Source organism: Pipistrellus hanaki (genome assembly GCF_964339955.1).
Source record: "Pipistrellus hanaki genome assembly, chromosome: 1".
NCBI classification, from domain to species: Eukaryota; Metazoa; Chordata; class Mammalia; order Chiroptera; family Vespertilionidae; genus Pipistrellus; species Pipistrellus hanaki.
In genome coordinates this window covers 41,098,224-41,117,148 of record NC_140503.1, presented here as the reverse complement: position 1 = coordinate 41,117,148, position 18,925 = coordinate 41,098,224, and the positions used below count along the sequence as shown (strand labels likewise).

Below are 18,925 nucleotides of genomic sequence, written 5' to 3'. Positions count from 1 at the left end.
GTCTACAGACAAGATGAGTTTAGGAAAATGCTTCCTCAGAAGGCAGGTATATACATTATCTCACAATGCTGCAAAAGTTAAGATTTTCCTAACCTACTCTCTTGATAATGAATGGTCAGTGAGGATTATAAAGGTCTATTAAATAAAACATTCCTGGTCTGGCGTTCACCAGGCTCTTAGGAGAGGTCAACAGTGGTACAAATCTGGGCACCACACGGAGAAACCTGGGACGTTTTGTAGGAATAAACTTTTTATTTTGAAATATCTGGGACTTAAACAGTGAACATGACCACAAAGACCTAAACATAGTAATACATAGTAATTCTCCTTGACTTTACAGCCAATGCAAATCTAGGGGCTTTGCTTTTTTAAAAAATATATTTTTATTGATTTTAGAGAGAAAGGGAGAAAAAGAGGAGCAACATCAATGAGGAGAAAGAACCATGGATTGGCTGCTTCCTGCGAGGGGGGGGATAGAGGGGGGGGGGGATCTAGCCCAAATGTGGCTTATGCCCAGACGGGACTTGAACCATGACCTCCTGGTTCATAGGCTGACGCTTAATCACAGGCTTTCACCCACTTCCCCAGGACACCTTCTCCAGGGTCACCTCGACAGCAGCGCCAACTTAGGGATCTCCCTGGAGCTGGGCCTGGGCGATGGGTGCGAGTTCTGCCACTCACTAAGGAGCCTCCTACCCCAACTGCTGAGATCTCCCCGCCTTTGTGCCAGCGTTCTTAGCGACCAATGAGGTCACAGTGCCCATTTCACCTCCCTGTTCACGCCGCTGACCCTCGCCACCCTGCGCCCACCGCCGGGCCCACCCCGTCCCCTCCGCGCGCTCCGCAGCGGCCGCGGGACACTCGCGCGCCGCCCGCCGGCGTCCTCGCCGCCCGCCCCGGGCCCCGCGTGCGCGCTCCCGCCGCCCCGCCCCCGGCGGCGCGCGCCCCCCGCGGCGGCGTGTGCGGGGCGGGCCGCGGCCGGCCATGGAGGCCCTGCGGAGAGCGCACGAGGCCGCGCTGCGGCTGCTGCTGAGCCGGCCCTGGGCCGCGGGCGCCGCCGCCCGCCCGAAGCCCCGCGCCTCGGAGGTGCTGACGCAGCACCTGCTGCAGCGGCGCCTGCCGCCCTGGACCTCCTTCTGCGTGCGCTACAGCGCCGTCCGCAACGACCAGTTCGGCCGCTCGCACTTCAACTGGCCGGTGCCGGGCGCCAACTACCACGTCCTGCGCACCGGCTGCTTCCCCTTCATCAAGTACCACTGCTCCAAGGCGCCCTGGCAGGACCTGGCGCAGCAGGACCGCTTCTTCACGGCGCTCAAGGTCGTCAACCTCGGTGAGTGGCCCGGGCGGGGGGAGCTCGTCCCCCCGATGAGGGCCCCGCTGTTTGCAAAGCACGAGACCCCGGCCCAGGTCAGACCGCGCTGGCCCGGGAGGAGCTGCTGGTTCGGCCGCGGGCCGGCCATCCCGGGTGCACGGGCTCGCCACGCTCGCCCCTGGCTGTTGGGTTCCCCAGACACCGCCTCCGCGTCCTCCACACCCACTGCTCCAGCCCAGGCCTGGGCTCCGGGCTTTGTACCCTACACACCCCACTTTCACCCCCACCCTCCCCAGGAAGTGCTCCTGGGGGCTAAGCTGTTGCTACTGACTCGTCCCCTGGAAAGTGGGCGATATCACAGGCCTGGGGCTCACCCTGGGGAAGAGGCATTCATTCCATCCTCACTTCCTACCGCCCTGGGAGCCACTGGAAGGAAAGGAGCTCTGAAGTTTAAAAAATAAAAATAAAAATGTCTTATTGCATGGCAGGCTACGTCCCCACGGACATATAGATGCGTGCGTTCATACTCTAAAATCGAGCTACTACTTTTTAAAAAGTTTCTTTGTTTTGTTCATATGAAACCCCAGCAAGTTCCTTCTGCTAAAAGCACTACAGGTTTTCAGCAGTCATACGAGTGGGCTCAGAGGCCAGGCCTAAAAGATATGTAAAAGGCTGCCCCCTTTCATCTCTGTAGGTTTTCATGGGAATATTCTAATTCCGAGAGTGTCTGCTCTTGCTGTATGGTTGTTTTCTTTTGGTTAATGACAGAAGAGGCATACACATTGGCATGAGGTGTCCTTTATAGATTGATGAAAAAATAGGCCTCAAGATGTTTCGAACCTATTAATAGCTGGTACTAAATTAGTCCACATTTTAGTAATTCAAAAGCTTGACGTGGGAGCTAAACCATGTTACCCAACCAGTTTTGTTTTGTTTTTTAAACTAGAATGAAAGCTACAGCAGCTGCACTCGTGTTATGTAGTCTGATCGCTCATTAAATTTAAATATGGTGTGTATGTTTTTGTATATAATAACTCACAAATGTCAGCCATGGGGTTTCTGAGCCATTGCTCCCCTGGGATGATCCTGGGTTCAGTCCAGTAAGGAGCAGATTATTTAGCAAAGTGTAATCCTTTAAAAAAAAAAAAATGTCTTATTGTTTGGCTGATGAACTGTAGAGTAGGCCCACTAATTCTGAGGTTGATAGGAAATTGAAAGGGATAGGTGACTTAGATAGTTTCATAATTATTTGGCATGGTGACTAGAGAAAAGTGTAACAGGAGCTGAGTGCTCTTTTTTAAAGTTTTCACGCCTTCAAACCTAACACTTTAGAAACATCTCAATGGTTAGGGTTGGTTTTTGTTTGTTTGTTTTCGTTGTTTGTTTTTTAAGTAGAAAGAAATTCAAAGAAAAGTAGGATACCTAGAACATCCTCATTTGGAAAAGTAAAACCTTTTGAAGAAAGAAAGAAAAGTTTAGTTTTGTGTGTGGTTTTTGTTTGTTGTTTTTGTTTTTTGTTTTTTGTGGAAGAGAAGGTTGAAAAGTGATTGAATGGTCTTTTAGAAATCAAAAAAATCCTGCTCAGATGGGAATGAGTTTTAAGTTAAACAGAAAGGAAACTTTCTGCTCATGCATACTTGAATACAAATTGGATTGTACTGATAAAGGGAATTATTTTTTGGACTTTGTAAAGAGTAGTGTATCCGCCAATTTGGTAACATTTATTTTGTAATTTTGTCTGAAGGTTAGAGAATGTAAATTAGATAATAGGATTCTTTCCTACTCTGAGATCCACAATTGCCCCTCTGGATCATTAAGTACATCACTGATTGATAAAAATACTCAGGATTTTATTTGTCTTCTTCCCTTCCAAATTAGAAATTATCAGAGTAATTCGTTTTCCTATTTTTTAAGTAATAGAGATTTCTCTCTTAGCCATTTGTTCTCTTTCTCCTCTGCCTTTTCCTCAGTGGAAGCTGACATTTTACTGATGGTTTATCAGTCTGAGTATCCTGCTGGGAAGTAGATTGAGATTTAAGAAAAGCAACTTACCATTGGAATGAATGGGTAATCGGAGACTTGCTACGAAGTTCTAATTTTTTTTAAGTGCTTAATTTGACAGTGGTTTGTTTACCGACTGTTCAGCTGACTCAAAATGAATTATTATGCAAAGAACTGACTTTCCAGTTCATGTTAATGTTTTGATATGTTTCAAACAGGCTGGAAAATTTTTGCCCATGGAATCTTACAGGCTTTAGAGCATATGTGCTATAGATAAAGAAAATTATGTTTTTGATGTGTAACTTATACAGCATAAGTGGCAACTCTTCCCAAATAGTGTATTAGCCTGACTGTATTAAATAGACAGCAGGAAAAAAGTATAGAGAAATTCTGATTCCTATTATCACAACTCCATCCCCGACCAAACAGCATTATGCTAATAGCTCTTAGTTGTTTCCTAATAAGAGACATTGTTGTTATTAAACTACTAATCTTTGATCAGCCCTCCATTTCAGCTGAAGAAATATTAACCATTTATTTGTATGATTTTTTTTAAGTGTCAATATTGAACTGAAAACTGTGGTAAATACTGTAAAACAAACAAAATATTCAGTGTCACCAGCTATTCCTTATGTCCTTAGAATTGGTTTAAAAGGGATATGTTAAATATTTTACTCTCAGTATGTTTAGAAAATTAATAATTGCCTCTAGAGCCTGTTTTTCTTCCTCTCGCTGTTGATTTTTGGATTTTGAATTGTGATATCGTGTTTTAAATTTGTATTTTATTTCACCTGCTCCCTCTACTCTTTGCTTTTTCCCACCTCCCTTGTTCTTTTTCTTCTCTTGTCCCACTAGCCTCCCCCGCCCCTTTTTGGTTAAATAATTTGTAAATAGCTTCATGTTGCTAGTTTTTATGGCTATTTTGTGACACTCCTTTTAGAGAATTTTTGTGTGTATTACCAAGGCAGAGAAGGTAATATATTGTAAAGTATTTCATAGGAGTTCCAGGGAACCCTGTGATAGGGAGTGACAAGCTGTGACCCAGTATATTCCTAAAAGCAGAGGTGCCCGCTTGATTGGGCATTTTTGCTGCCTCTCACTGCCAGCTAGTGATGCTTCTCCTGATTAATCTTTGGCATTACAGTGACTGGAATGCAGCTTCAGGGAATAAGCACAAAGTAGTTCAATGCACTTATACCCTCAAAAAGAGCATAGCACAGCAAATACACTCTTGCAGAAAAATAAGAAAAAAAATAAGCAATATTAGTCCTGAGCATCTCTATTAACGAGAAAGAAAATGATTTTCCAAATGTGCAGCTCTAACCCTTTAAATTGTCATTTTTGGTCCGATTCCTATGCAGCAACAATAAAATTAATACTTTATTCTGTGTGGAGCATACAATATTTTTTTATTGATTCATGTGCCTATGGTTTTCTGCATATCTTTTTAATATGTTAATGGCCATTACTTTTAAATAAATGCTTTAAAAAAGATAGGAATTGTGAAAGTTTGTGTGTCCAACATAGTCTCATATACATATCCAAATCTCAGTGTAGTATATGTTTAGTTTTATGTATCACAAATGGCAGTTAATGTCAAGTATATCAGCAAGATCTTATCAAATGGAAATATTCCAAGGAAGAAACACATTGGAGTCTACTACCTTTATGTGTCTATTTTAAATAGGTGGGGAAAAAGCTTGTTTTCAATCAAATATAAAAATACTATTTCTCATGCCTGTTATTATATTAAAATCTTCCTTAGAGTCAAGTTTTGCCATAGTTTTGAAGACCACTATTTGACCCAATTTTTTTTTTAAGTTGTACAAAAAAAATTACTTTAGCCAACAGTGTTACTGTCTAATGTAAAGTATAGAAAGTTGACCCAGTGATTTAAGCTCATCCAGGAGTATCTACAATTAAATTAATGAATATTCTACGTTTGCCTATTTGTGAAAAGAATATAGAATTACTTCATAATTACTTGGAGAAATGAATTTGTGCTTGTAAAGTGCTTTGAACTAAAATTCATACCAGCTATATCTTTAGGTTTAAAAATCTCTAGGCTCACACAATTGTTATGTTTCCCCGAACAGATGAAGCCCTTAGGTAGAGTCAATACTTACTCATATCTTTATAACTTGATAATTTTTTGACATTGCTAACGAGTGCCATGCTACTTATGTCATGACAAATATATGGGTGCATGATTAATAACTTGACATCGGGAAATAATGTATTCGTTTGTTTTCTAGGTATTCCAACTTTATTATATGGACTTGGCTCCTGGTTATTTGCTAGAGTCACAGAGACTGTGCATACCAGTTATGGACCAATAACAGTCTATTTCCTAAATAAAGAAGATGAAGGTGCCCTGTATTGAAAGTGTCCATTGGAGAACGTAAATATCAGTGGATTATCTCTTGTGTGTATGTGCAATATTTATTTCTGATCCTTTAAAATAAAACTTTTGCAAACACCTTGTTCTTTCTGTGGTGTCTGGTGCTTTAAGATGAATCATGGCCCTCCAGAGGCAAAGCTTTCCATACATTGTTATATATCACATACTCTGTTAGCCCATGGGAACTAGAAACACATGATGCTTATACCAATTTTTTCCCCCTAGAAGTAGATTAAACTACAGCTAAAAATAATTATAACATATAGATTCTATAGTTAGGTATTAACCAATTTCCTTGGAAGAGAAAACAAATAGACACCCACACGAAGAAGAAAGGGAAAAATCTTTTATATAACATTGGAAAAGTAGGATATATTGTGGCGATAATATAATATTATTGATAAATCCAAAATTGATGAGAATTCTATTTGCAATCTGAAATCTAAACCATTTAGCTGCCATGATTTTAAATGGAAATTTATTAAAGCCCTTGTACCAACCTGGATAAAAGGTAAACTTTAAAAAAAAAATTTATTGACTGTATTGGAGTGACACTGGTTAATAAAATTATATAGGTTTCAGGTATATATTATATTGTATGTTCACCACCCCAAGTCAAGTCTCCTTCCATCACCATTTATTCCTGCTTTACCCTCTTCTACCTCCTCCCAACTCCCTTTGCCCCGGTAATCACCATACTGTCCTCTCTGAGTTTGTTTTTCTTTGCTTCATCCCTTCACCTTTTTCACCCAGCCCCCAAACTCCCTCCCCGCAGACAGCTGTCAGTCTGTTCTCTCTATCTATGAGTCTTGCTTCTATTTTGTTTGTTTATTTTCTTACTAGAGGCCCCGATGCACGAAATTTCGTGCAAGAGTGGGCGCTCCTTCCCCCAGCTGCCGTCACGGGCTTCCCTCGCAGCCCCAGATTCGCTGGAAGGTAGTGCGGAAGGACATCCAGTCTAATTGGCATATTATGCTTTTATCATTATAGATTGCCTAAAGAATCCAATACCAACTATAATAACACTGGTTATTGTAAATGCAGTAAGATGAATAAAATGAAGACTTATTAAAAGTTAAAATGGCATGCTGATAAAGCTGTAAGAACAATTAAGATCCAGAAAGACCCAGAAAAAAAATAAATTTGATAACTGTTTATAAAAGCAATTAGCTGAAATGGTGCATTATCTATAGACTTATTGGTGATGGGAAGTGGGCTGAAATTTTAAAGACCTGATGGCAGTTTTGCACTATAATTTTATTAAGTTAATTGCATTTTTGAAAGCAAAGTCATTTTAAAAATTTATCCTTGGGGGTAGTTACAGAATACCCAGATGAATGGTAAATTTCAGAAATTTGGAGTAATTTAGGGAGAACTAAGTAGAACTATTTAATTTCTAAACCAATGGATGTTTAAGATTTATGACCTCTCCCATAATTACAAACATACATTATATATCATTTTATGTTAATGTGTTGTTGATACTCTACAACATTTACACATTTTGTGCAAAAATATTTTATAAAGTTCAATCTAAACAACATTTGGGTGCTTGCTTCTGGCAAATCGGTAGCGGAAGTGAGTGGAAGTGATGGAGGTGAAAGCATAGAATAATGAGGTAATTCAAACTGGCTTCGCTAAAGGTAGTCACTTTAAGTAAGCTACAGAGAGCAAAGTGTTCTTCAAATATATGTACTGCTCACTTGTCTAAAAGCAATTCTAAGTAACACTTTAATCAAAGAAGTATTTATGCCCGTATAGTTGGTCCAGAAGAATATACTTGACACTAGTTAAATGAATGGCTTACACAAAGGAGATAGTGCTGCATTAAGCTTCATTAATAATAAAACTGACTATTAGCATTTTGCATGGAAGGCTAGAACTGATTTTCCCTGTAATGGACCACATTAAATAACTATAGCTCATAAGTTTTAAGTCAAATACTGCTCATTCATTGCTGCTGGGCTTGTCAATACTTGTTGTAAAAGGTTTGGTCCCAATACAAGGCTGATAAAATGGCTTTTAATTACCAAACTATAAATACAGCTTTTCAGGAGAGTTGCACTTCTTTTCACACTGGCCTCTTTGATTTCTGATAATTTGTACTGCTGACTCTGCTTACCTGTTTTCCAATAGCTATAGGCAGTGTGACTTCTTGTCCATACGGTGATAGGTAAGTCTCCTTGGAGAACATCTTTGACAAACTACCCTATTGATCTCTGTAATTCTCTGCTGCTTGCAGCATTAAATAGAGCCATGATTTCTTGCCTGATGTGCTCACTGTGTAACAATTAAGCAAATATAATATTTTCTTGTATTACATGAAAATCAATAGACCTCTTGCTCTCGGGGAGTTGATCATGGTGAAGGATGAACTCGGCGATGGCTAAGGGCATGGTTCAAATATTAAAATAGCATTCATGGGATTTGTGGTGAACCTTATAGTCTGAAAAAATGCTCCCCATTGAACAGTAAAGGTTTAAGTTTTTTCTTTAAATTTGGATATAACATTGAAACATTGTGGCCTAAAAGGGATAAAGTATTAATGCTGGAAGTGAGGAGATGGATTCTGTGTTTAGTATCAATGCTATCTTTTAACCTCAGTTTAATAACTACTCTTCCTTCGCGTTTTCCTTTCTGCTCCTGTAATCTGAGAAGGACAAAACAAGAAACCTTTCCACCTTAAAATGTATTAATATCATGAATATGCTTGTAAGCAAATGTTGTTTTACTTTTATTTCAGTAAAAGCTGTTGTCCTCATTTTCTATTCCATATACATTTATGTTTAGAAGACTTCGTTAATAAACATATTTTTAAGACAATGCCAGAGAAAGACACATCAGCGATGTCTTGTGTGTGTGACACATCAGCGATGTCTTGTGTGTGTGAACATACTGGCTATGCCTAAGGTGGCAAGCAGGGCCAGTGGACCCCGGTTTTTTGATGTCAGGAGTTTTCTTACCTCTTTAATGAGATTTTTGCTTTGAAAATAATATAGGCAAAACTATTTTTTAATAAAGGTGCATTTTTAATATAGTACCTGTATCCTTTCTATTGTTATTTCCATACAAATGAATTATTCAGTATTGGAAGGAATTTCTAGTCAAAATTCTTAGTTCCTGTGTAAGTGATGAACCACCATAAAGATGAAGTAACAGAGTTGGGAGCATGACAGAAGTTGCTAATATAAAAATCCCTGGTTTCTCAATGCTGATATCTTTACATACCAAATTATACAAGTAGTTATAATTTCATTCCATATTTAGTCACTATTATTACTTTTGTTGTTGTCCATAGTCTCCTGAGATTATTTTCCCATTGATTTTTATAGAGAGTGGGAAGGAGGGGAAGAGAGAGAGAAACATCAATATGAGAGAGACACATCTATTGGTTGCCTCCTGCATACGCCCTGACTGGGCCTATGATGGAACCTGCAACCCAGGTATGTGCCCTTGATTGGGAATGGAACCTGTGACCCTTTGTTGCATGGGCTGGTGCTCTAACTACTGAGCACACCTGTCAAAGCTATTTTATTGACTTCAATAAAAATAGAAACAATTTTAATTCTTTTAAAAAAAATATCTTTTTATTGATTTCAGAGAGGAATGGAGAGAGAGAGAGAAATATCAATGATGAGAGAGAATCATTGATCAGCTGCCTCCTGCACACCCTGAACTGGAGATGAGCCTGCAACCCTTGCATGTACCCTTGACAGGAATTGAACTCAGGACCCTTCAGGCCACAGGCCAATGCTCTGTCCACTGAGCCAAACTAGCTAGGGCTAATTTTAATTCTTAAAAGCCATATGTATCTCTTTTTTAAATATACATTTTATTTTGTGTCATATTTACTATATTCACTTAAAACTATAATCACAGAACACCTAGAATTCTTCATGAAATAACTATTAAAGAATGAGTAATGTTTGAATGAGTGGGGTGACATACAGAAAAGGTCTTGATTTCATTTCATTTAAAAGCCAATGCATAAGAGAAACCTTATCCTACAGTTACCGTATCAGGTATCTATTTTTTTTTTTTTTCAGCCTTACTATTCAGACTGTAATAACGTTTGAGGGCATCTTAACCTAAACAAGTACTTAGCCTTACATCTCACCTGGGTCAACAGTCTAGGGTATCAAAGTTAAACTGTGTTACTGTAAATTAATGGAAAATGTAACTGCATTTTGCTGGAAGATCAATGTCCAATAAAGCCTGCACAATCAAATCTTGTTGCAATGATTGAGGTCTTTAATTGCCTTTCAAAGATAAGGTGGTAATCAACACAGCTTTAACTGATCTTTTTTACTAGTTCAATTACATGCTAATGACTAGTGCCAAGACAGAATCTTTAACTACTTATACTTATTAAATCTTATGTTAGTAATGAAAAATTACTTTAGCTACACAATCGATACAACACAAATCTTAATTACTATATTTCACTTTTTACCATTTCATGTGCTCGACAAATGTTTCACAAGAGCTTTCCCAATAATAAGCGTTATCGGTAGTGACCACAGTCCAAAGAATATTTTTCTAATATAAAGTGGAAATCAGATGTTGAGAAATTGTTTGTCTTTAAATGAAAGCATGGCTAAAATAGTTTCCACTGACACAAGTTTGGCCTTCCAGCTACTTCTCAGAGCTCTGTTCTGCGAATGGAGAGTGCATTTAATACAACTGGGGTAAAATAAACCCAAATTGGTCCTAGTAAGAGTATCTCTAAAAGTTCAGTGTTCTTCCTAGTAAAGAAATTGATTTCATACAGAACCTACTATAAAATTCTCTTATTTTGGGAACGTGTAGAAGTTCATAAAGGCAAATAACAAAGGAATTTTAAAAAGGTACTTCATCAACCTTAAAAACTATTGCACTTCAAAGAACACTATCAAGAAAATGAAAAGGCTTTGACAGAACGGGAGAAAATAATTTGCAAATCATGTATCTAATAAAATGGATTTGAACAGACATCTCTCCATAGAATTTATACAAATGGCTACCAAGCACATAAAAATATTAACTATATGGAAATGCAAATCAAAACTACAATGAGATACCATTTATGTCTACTATGATGGCTATAATAAAATAGATAATAACAAGTGCTGACAAGGATGTGGAGAAATTGGAACCTTATGCATTGTCAGTGGAAATGCAAAATAGTGTAACCACTTCAGAAAAACTTGGCAGTTAAATATTAAACATGGAGTTACCATATGACCTAACAAGTATACTTCTAGTTATAGACCCTAGAGTAGTGGTCAGCAAACTCATTAGTCAACAAAGCCAAATATCAACAGTACAATGATTGAAATTTCTTTTGAGAGCCAAATTTTTTAAACTTAAACTTCTTCCAACACCGCTTCTTCAAAATTAGACTCGCTCCGGCCGTGTTATTTTGTGGAAGAGCTACACTCAAGGGGCCAAAGAGCCACATGTGGCTCGCGAGCCGCAGTTTGCCGACCATGGCCCTAGAGAACTGAAAACATGTTCACACAAAAGTTGTGTCCCTAGTCGGTTTTGCCCAGTGGGTAGAGCGTCAGCCTGCAGACCAAAGTGTCCTGGGTTCGATTCTGGTCAAAGGGCATGTACTTTGGTTGCAGGCTCTTCCCCGGCCCAGGCCCTGGTCGGGGCATGTGCAGGAGGCAGCCAATCAATGTGTTTCTCTCACATCGATGTTTCTCTCCGTCTTTCCCTCTCTCATCCACTCTCTCTAAAAGATCAATAGAAAAACATCCTCGGGTGAAGATTAACTAAAATATAGAATTTGTACACAAATGTTCAGAGTAGCATTATTTATTCTAGCAATAAAGTAGAAACACTTCAAATATCCATGAATGGATGAATGAATAAATAAAATATGACATAGTCACACAATGGAATATTATTTTGCCAGGGGAAAAAAAGGAATGAAGTACTGATGCATGCTGCAGCATTGATGAAGCTTGAAAACATTAGTCTAAGTGAAAGAAGCCAGGTATAAAAGACCACATGTTGTATGGTTCCATTTATATGGAATGTCCAGAATAGGTAAATCTATAGAGACAGAAAGTGGTTAGCAATTGCCTAAGGCTGGAGAAGTTGGGAGGAAATGAGGAGTGACTGTTAATGAGCATGGGGTTTCTTTTTGGGGTGATGAAACTTCTAAAATTGATGGTGGTGCTGAAACTGGTTTGGCTCAATGGATAGAGAGTCGGCTTGGGGACTAAAGGGACCCGGGTTCGATTCCGGTCAAGGGCATGTACCTTGGTTGCGGGCATATCCCCAGTAGGGGGTGTGCAAGAGGCAGCTGATCGATGACTCTCTCATCGATGTTTCTAGCTCTCTCCCTTCCTCTCTGTACAAAAATCAATAAAATATATATTTTTAAAAAATAAAAAATAAATAAATAAATAAAATTGATGGTGGTGATGGTTGCACAACTCTGACTATACTCAAGACATTCAGTTGTACACTTTACATGGAAATTAGTACAGGAGCCCTGACTGGCTAGCTCAGTTGGTTAGATCATTATCCCAATTTGCCAAGGCTGCAGGTCCGATCCCCACTCAGGGCACATAAAGAAACAACCAATGAATTCATAAATAAGTGGACAACAAATTGATCTCTCTCTCCCTGCTCTATCCCCCCTCCCCTCAAATCAATAAATAATCTCTCTCTAAAATAAATTTTAAAAATTAGTAAAGGACTGAATATTACTATGTTAAAATATAATTGCATGGCTTCTATAGAAAGTGACTGAGTTTGGGAAAATGTTAGGTAAAATAAGTGAATTTAACATCATTTTATATATTGCAGTCTTGGAATTTTAAAAACTTTAGTTATGAAACCTAGTTTTAATTAAATAAATCCCATTTGGGATAATTTTTAGTAGCATTAAGAAAAGGATATACTTGATTTAAGATTAGTTAAGATAAGACCAAAGAAAAGCACGTAAAATGTTGGTAAATGAAAATGTCCTTTTTAAAATCCTAGTTGCTGGATAAAGAATATCAGCTACTACTAGAATGAGGTTTTATATAGTGTTGCTTATAGCTATTTTAGCTGCATTTATATCATTTTAAATACAGTTTATGAACATAGTACTACTCTATTATATTATTAATTTATCTTCAGAGATATTTATAGTATCAATTTAAAGGCTGTAAAACTTCATGGAAAGTAGCTTAAACACAAGGATTTCTATAAACAAAAGCTTTCAGTTTTTAAAAGGAAAACATGGAAGCTGTACTTCTTAAAGAAGATATGGAGTGCTTTGTTGTTGATAATGATAGAATTATGAACCTTATAAACTCAGTATTTTTTAGTTAACCTAAATACATAAATCTATTTGAATTCATTTTATGAAAAGAGATATGTCATTAGATATATGATCATTATATACTTTAGTGATTCATGGACCTTGTTACATACATGCTTTGTAATGTATGAATTATTTAGTAAGAAAAATCACAATAATTTTGTTGTTACTCAAAAATTTATGGGTTGGCAGAAACAATTATGCAGCCCCTGAAGCTGGTATGTTAAGGTAACATCATTAATGCTACATAGTATGATTTTTTAGTAGTTATTTGACATAACCTTTACTGCTAGAACGTATCAGTAATTTTATAACAATCTGTCTATAAATGGAATATTGAATTTATTAAACACAAAATGAATCATTTTACTGTGTGCTAAGTGCATTATTTAAAATGATACCTAAATAGTTGTTTACCCAAACCCCAAAGGAAGGTTAAAATATAAAAATATAGAAATCAATACTCTAATAAATAGATATAAATTTAAAATTTCATTTAATGAAAGTAGGTATTTTTATACTATATTTTTATTGATTTCAGAGAGAAAGAGACAGAGAGAGAGAGAGAGAGAGAGAGAAACATCAATGATGAGAGAGAAACATTGATTGGCTGCCTCCTGCATGCCCCCCACTCGGAATCAAGCACACAACCTGGGCATGTGCCCTTGACCGGAATCAAACCTGGACCTTCAGTCTGCAGGCTGATGCTCTATCCACTGAGCCAAACTGACTAGGGCAAAAGTAGATTGTTTTACTTAAAATAATAAATTTAAGAATTGGATGAAAATAATTCATGAAAGTAGATTTATCTTGTAAGCTTTCTTTATATATGGTATGAAGGACTTTGCTGTGAGATGAAGCCAACATTTTAGTTTCTTAGCTTGTCAAATCTCCATATTTTATGAAATAAAGAAACCAAGAATTTGAAAGTTTGAATTAAAATCTAAATAGTGTTACTTAATTTTAGATTAAGTCATTCAGTCATCCTACACATACTTTTGCGTTGACCATGTTGAGGGCAAATTTCAGTAATTTTACCTGTCAACAAACTCTAGCAGTTACAAATCTACTAGTACATATAAGGGTCCATGCTAAAAAAGACAGTTTCTGTACACAGCTCGATACATGAGGTACTAATATTTTTTGTGTTTCCAGCATTGGTCATATAATGAAGGCTCTATGTCAAGAGAATGTGTAATGATTCAAAATTAAAAAGAAAACTTGCCTTCTTTTTAAAGAGATTTAAGAAAGGAAAAAGTTTAATTGGAGTTTATATAGAGTCTTTAGAAGAAAAGCAACAAGATGTAATGACTCGACTCACACTGTTCTATATTTTCTGAAAAATAGAAGATTGGAATCTCATTGCATAACCCTTTGATGCATTTCAAAAGGTGCCATCTCTTCTCTCATACAGGAATTTTGCTATTTTAAAGTCAAACAGAATGATGTGTAGAAGTAAATGAAGTGCAACATTAAACAGAAAGTATTAGGATCATTTAGGCTTACTACTCTTTTTAAGCAGAACTAGAAACAATATAAATAGGAGACAATAACTTCTTTGTTTGTTTGTTTTTTAAATGTTTTTCATTGATTTTAAAGAGAGTGGGAGGGAGAGGGAGAGAGAGAAACATCGATGTGAGAGAGCAACATTGACTGGCTGTCTCCTGAAGGCCCTCCAGTGGGGATGGAGCCCAGAAACCCAAAACACACATATGTGCCCTGAGAGAAAATGGAATTAGCAACCCTAGTGCGTGGGCCGACACTCAGCAACTGAACCACACTGGCTAGGAGACAAGAATGTTTTAACAGTTGGCAAAAAATAGAATGGGTTACTTTAGAGGCATTGAGTATGTTGGAACTGTTCAGAGAGGCTGCAAGAAAATTCCCTCGGTAGATTATGGAGAGAATTCTTGAATTAGGCAGATGATTAGATCAGTGATTTTGTAAGTTTCCTTTAACTCTGCAATTTTACTGTCATTCTTGAATGCCTTTGTCTGATTCCCAATCACGCTATTTAATTCACTATTTATTGCTGTTCCACTATGTGTGTAATGCAAAAAAACCTTGATTTGAAAACTAAAAAATATAGGTTAAGGTCTCTTGCTATACAATTCCTGGATGAATAACTTGGGGGGAAAAAAACAAAAAATAAACCTAGAGCTTTCTAAGTTTTAGTGTTTTCACATCCTATATAATAAAGAGGTAATATGCAAATTGACCATCATCCCAACACACAAGATGGCCACCTCCATGTGATCAAAGCTGGCTGCCTCCATATGGACACAAGATGGTCACCATAAGATGGACAGCAGGGAAGGGCAGTTGTGGGCAATCAGGCCAACAGGGGAGGGCAGTTGGAAGGGACAAGGCCTGCAAGGGAAGGCAGTTGGGGGCAATCAGGCCTGCAGGGGAGGGCAGTTAGGGGCAACCAGGCCAGCAGGGGAGGGCAATTAGGGGTGAGCAGGCCAGCAGGGGAGCAGTTAGGCATTGATCAGGCTGGCAGGCAGAAGCGGTTAGGGACAATCAGGCAGGCAGGCAGGCCGGCAGGCAGGCAAGCAGTTGGGAGCCAGCAGTCTGGGATCAGGCCTATACAGGCAGTCAGACATTCTTCTAGGGGTCCCAGATTGGTTGGGGTGCAGGCTGGGATGAGGAACCCCCCCCCCCCATTCACGAATTTCGTGCACCCGACCTCTAGTATACAATAAGAAGTTTATCTAACACATAGCATTTATTTGTGGCAGGTCCTAGATTAAACTTTACACATATTAATTCACTTAATGCTTTCATAACAACCCAGTGAATTAGGCACATTTTTATGTTCACTTTTTAGCTGTGGAAACCAAGAAGTTTTTCCAAAGGTCACAAGTGGTGAGTGTTATTCCAGTCCCTGCCATCTGCCTAAAGAGTCCATGTTCTTAACCATTACTCCATTCATTTCTATAATGCACAGGATAATTCTGTGAGATAAAAGATGTGTGCTTTACAAGCTGTAAAATGCCACAAATATGTGAAATATATTTTGTTAAGCCTAAGAAAATATTATAGGTATGTTTAAACAATGAAAAGAGGGAAATGATAAAGCTTAAGTAATTAATGGGAACAGCAACATACTCCACCTAAAGGAAAATGTGTTATGTGGAAATTAAATCTAATGACTTTTAAATGAATTCACTTTCTCATTTTAAAGCATGTAAAATCCACAGTACTTGGCACATAGTAGGAGCTCCATGAATATTGAACTGTTGTGTCTTCCATTCCTGCCAAAACAGAAGAGAGCAGACTTGCCTGTCAGCCTTTCAGAGGTCTGTGTCCAATCATTCTTGTCCATGCCTCTTCACGCTCTTCCTTTAAAAAGACTAACATGTAACTAAGCACTGTGAGGGAAATCCTGGTGTTTATTTTCTGGTTGTTATTGCTACCATAAATTTAACCTTTAAAATTTTTTAAAGATATTGCTGGTGTGTAGAAATGCAAATTACTTTTTTAAAAACATTTTTTATTTTGGAATAGTTTTAGATTTATAGAAAAGTTGCAAATATAGCACAGAGAATTCCCATATACAACCACCCAGATTCCCCAAATATTATCATCTTGTGTAATCACTGTACATATTTTAAAAAGTCAACATTGGTACATTACTACTAACCAAACTTCAGACTTTGTGCAGATTTCCCCAGTTTTTCACTGCTGTCCTTTTTTCTATTCCAGGGTTTCATGGAGGTCCTACATGACATCGAATCAGTGTCTCCTTAGTCTCCTCAGGTCTGTGACAGTTAGTTCTTGGCTGTTGTTGTTTTTTATGACCTTGACAGTTTTGAGGAGTACTTGTCAGGTATTCTGTAGAATACTACTGAGTCTGATTTTCTTTTATTTATTATTTTTTAAAATATATTTTTATTGATTTTTTACAGAGAGGAAGGGAGAGAGATAGAGAGCTAGAAATGTCAATGAGAGAGAAACATTGACCAGCTGCCTCTTGCACAGCCCCTACCGGGGATGTGCCCGCAACCAACGTACATGCCCCTGACCGGAATCGAACCTGGGACCCTTCAGTCCGCAGACCGAAGCTCTACCACTGAGCCAAACCGGTTTCGGCCTGAGTCTGATTTTCCTCCTGCCTCATGATTAGATTGGGGTTATAAGTTTTGGGAAGAAGGGCAAGGAGGTCAAATGTCCTTCTTATTGCATCACATCAGATAATTCATGATATCAGCATGACATAACTGGCAATGTTAACCTTGATCATTTGGGTTGAATGGTATCAGCCAGGTTTCTCCAGTGGACAGTTACTGTTTTCATCCTCTGTTTTTTCAAATCAATTAATTTACAGGTATTTGAGTGTTCTATGCAAAGGCCCACATTCAGCACTGAAGGAGACAAGTGAAACTCTTGAACATAGGAGGCAGTCAACATTTTGTTGTAAAATTTGCAGTTTGGTTGGGTAGGGGCTGGGAGGAGGGGGGGAAGGAGGGAAATAGGAGATACCTGTAATACTATTAACAATGAAAATATATTTTAAAAAATTTGCGGTTCATTGGGAGCCTCTAATAGTTGTCTCAGTCTTTGTAGTGGTGGAAAGGCAAAAGAGCAAGTGGGCCTCAAGACGGGTAGGAGACGCACATGGTAGTTACATTCCAATTACTCAATCCTCTTTGCCTCAAAATCCACTCATTCTTTCAACAAAATAATTAAAGTGCCCACTGTGTGCCTAGCACTGTTTTAGGTGCTAGGAATATGGCAGTGAATAAAACACAGATGGTTCCATCTCTTCATGAAGTTATGGTTTAGTGGGAAGACAAACAAATGAGTTACACATGTGATATGCTAAACTAGGGAAAGGGACTGGAAATTGTGCACCAGTGTGCTTGTATCAGTGGGTGGGGTGGGTTTGGGGCTGGTTTTCAATAGTGTGTGAGGGAATGTGCACTGTTTGTGGAATGTAAAATGGTGCAGACATTGTGGAAAACAGTATGGAGGTTCTTCAAAAAATTAAAACTAGAATTAATACATGATCCGGCATTTCCACTTCTGGGTATATATCCAAAAGAATTTAACCAGTTAAATGCTACGATATTTTGAATTTAATTTTAAAAGGTCCGCCATGTGTGTCTATAGCCACTTCTGGCGTACAAATGGTTAAAGTATAAATTGAGTTTTTTCCCCCATAGTACTGTGAATAAAAAGGCTGTTTTCACAAATCATTGGTCCACAGGAAATCTCTAGTTTTGTGGTTTATTTTCTCTAGTAATAGGAAATGAACTTTCAATAAAAAGTACATGGGGACTTTGAGCAACTGGTTTATTTTTCATAGAACTGAAGTGCAGGTGGAAAGGGGCAATTCCTAGAATATCTGGAGGATCTGAGTAAATGAATTTCTACCTAAGCTATTAACTTACAATAACTGAAAAGAGATCATTTGTCTCCTACAATGGACTTTCAAATTAAATATAAGAGAAACTCAGGCAGAGAAAATAAATGCAGAAAATTTTTTTGACATTATAATACAGCTAACGAACATTTAAAATATTCTTTTCTTGCATTAATTATCTGACTGTTGGAGAGGGAAAATGACATTCTTCCCCCACCAGTTTATACAGAATTCAGACCCCAAAGTAAAGCGATATGTGCACCCTCATTAGAAAGATATAAAGGAAAAACCTACAGTATGCAATTTTTAAAAAATGTATATTTTTATTGGTTTCAGAAAGAAAGGGAGAGAGAGAAAAAAACATCAATGATGAGAGGAAACCATTGATTGGTTGCTTCCTGCATGCCCCCTATGGGGAAGGAGCCTGCAACCCAGACATGTGCCCTTGACCAGAATTGAACCCAAACTCTTCAGTCCCTAGGCGGAAGCTCTATCCACTGAGCCAAACCAGCGAGGGCCAGTATACAGTTTTTATTTTTT

General features: G+C 38.2%; 1 protein-coding gene across 1 annotated transcript; it reads left to right on the top strand.

Moving 5' to 3' along the window:
- Positions 1–931: 931 nt before the first annotated feature.
- LOC311624710 (uncharacterized protein C15orf61 homolog) lies at positions 932–5,795 on the top strand. The gene is made up of 2 exons (XM_084888290.1): positions 932–1,330; positions 5,569–5,795. Exons 1-2 carry the CDS (start codon positions 985–987, stop codon positions 5,694–5,696), a joined length of 474 nt encoding a protein of 157 aa, XP_084744416.1. The 5' UTR covers positions 932–984; the 3' UTR covers positions 5,697–5,795.
- The last annotated feature ends 13,130 nt before the right edge of the window (positions 5,796–18,925 follow it).

Excerpts from the sequence above, each read along its gene's own strand:
- LOC311624710 (XM_084888290.1), top strand. The coding sequence starts at position 985 with ATGGAGGCCCTGCGGAGAGCGCACGAGGCCGCGCTGCGGCTGCTGCTG. Across the intron at positions 1,331-5,568 it reads GCTCAAGGTCGTCAACCTCG|GTATTCCAACTTTATTATAT; the intron begins GTGAGTGGCCCG and ends TTTGTTTTCTAG.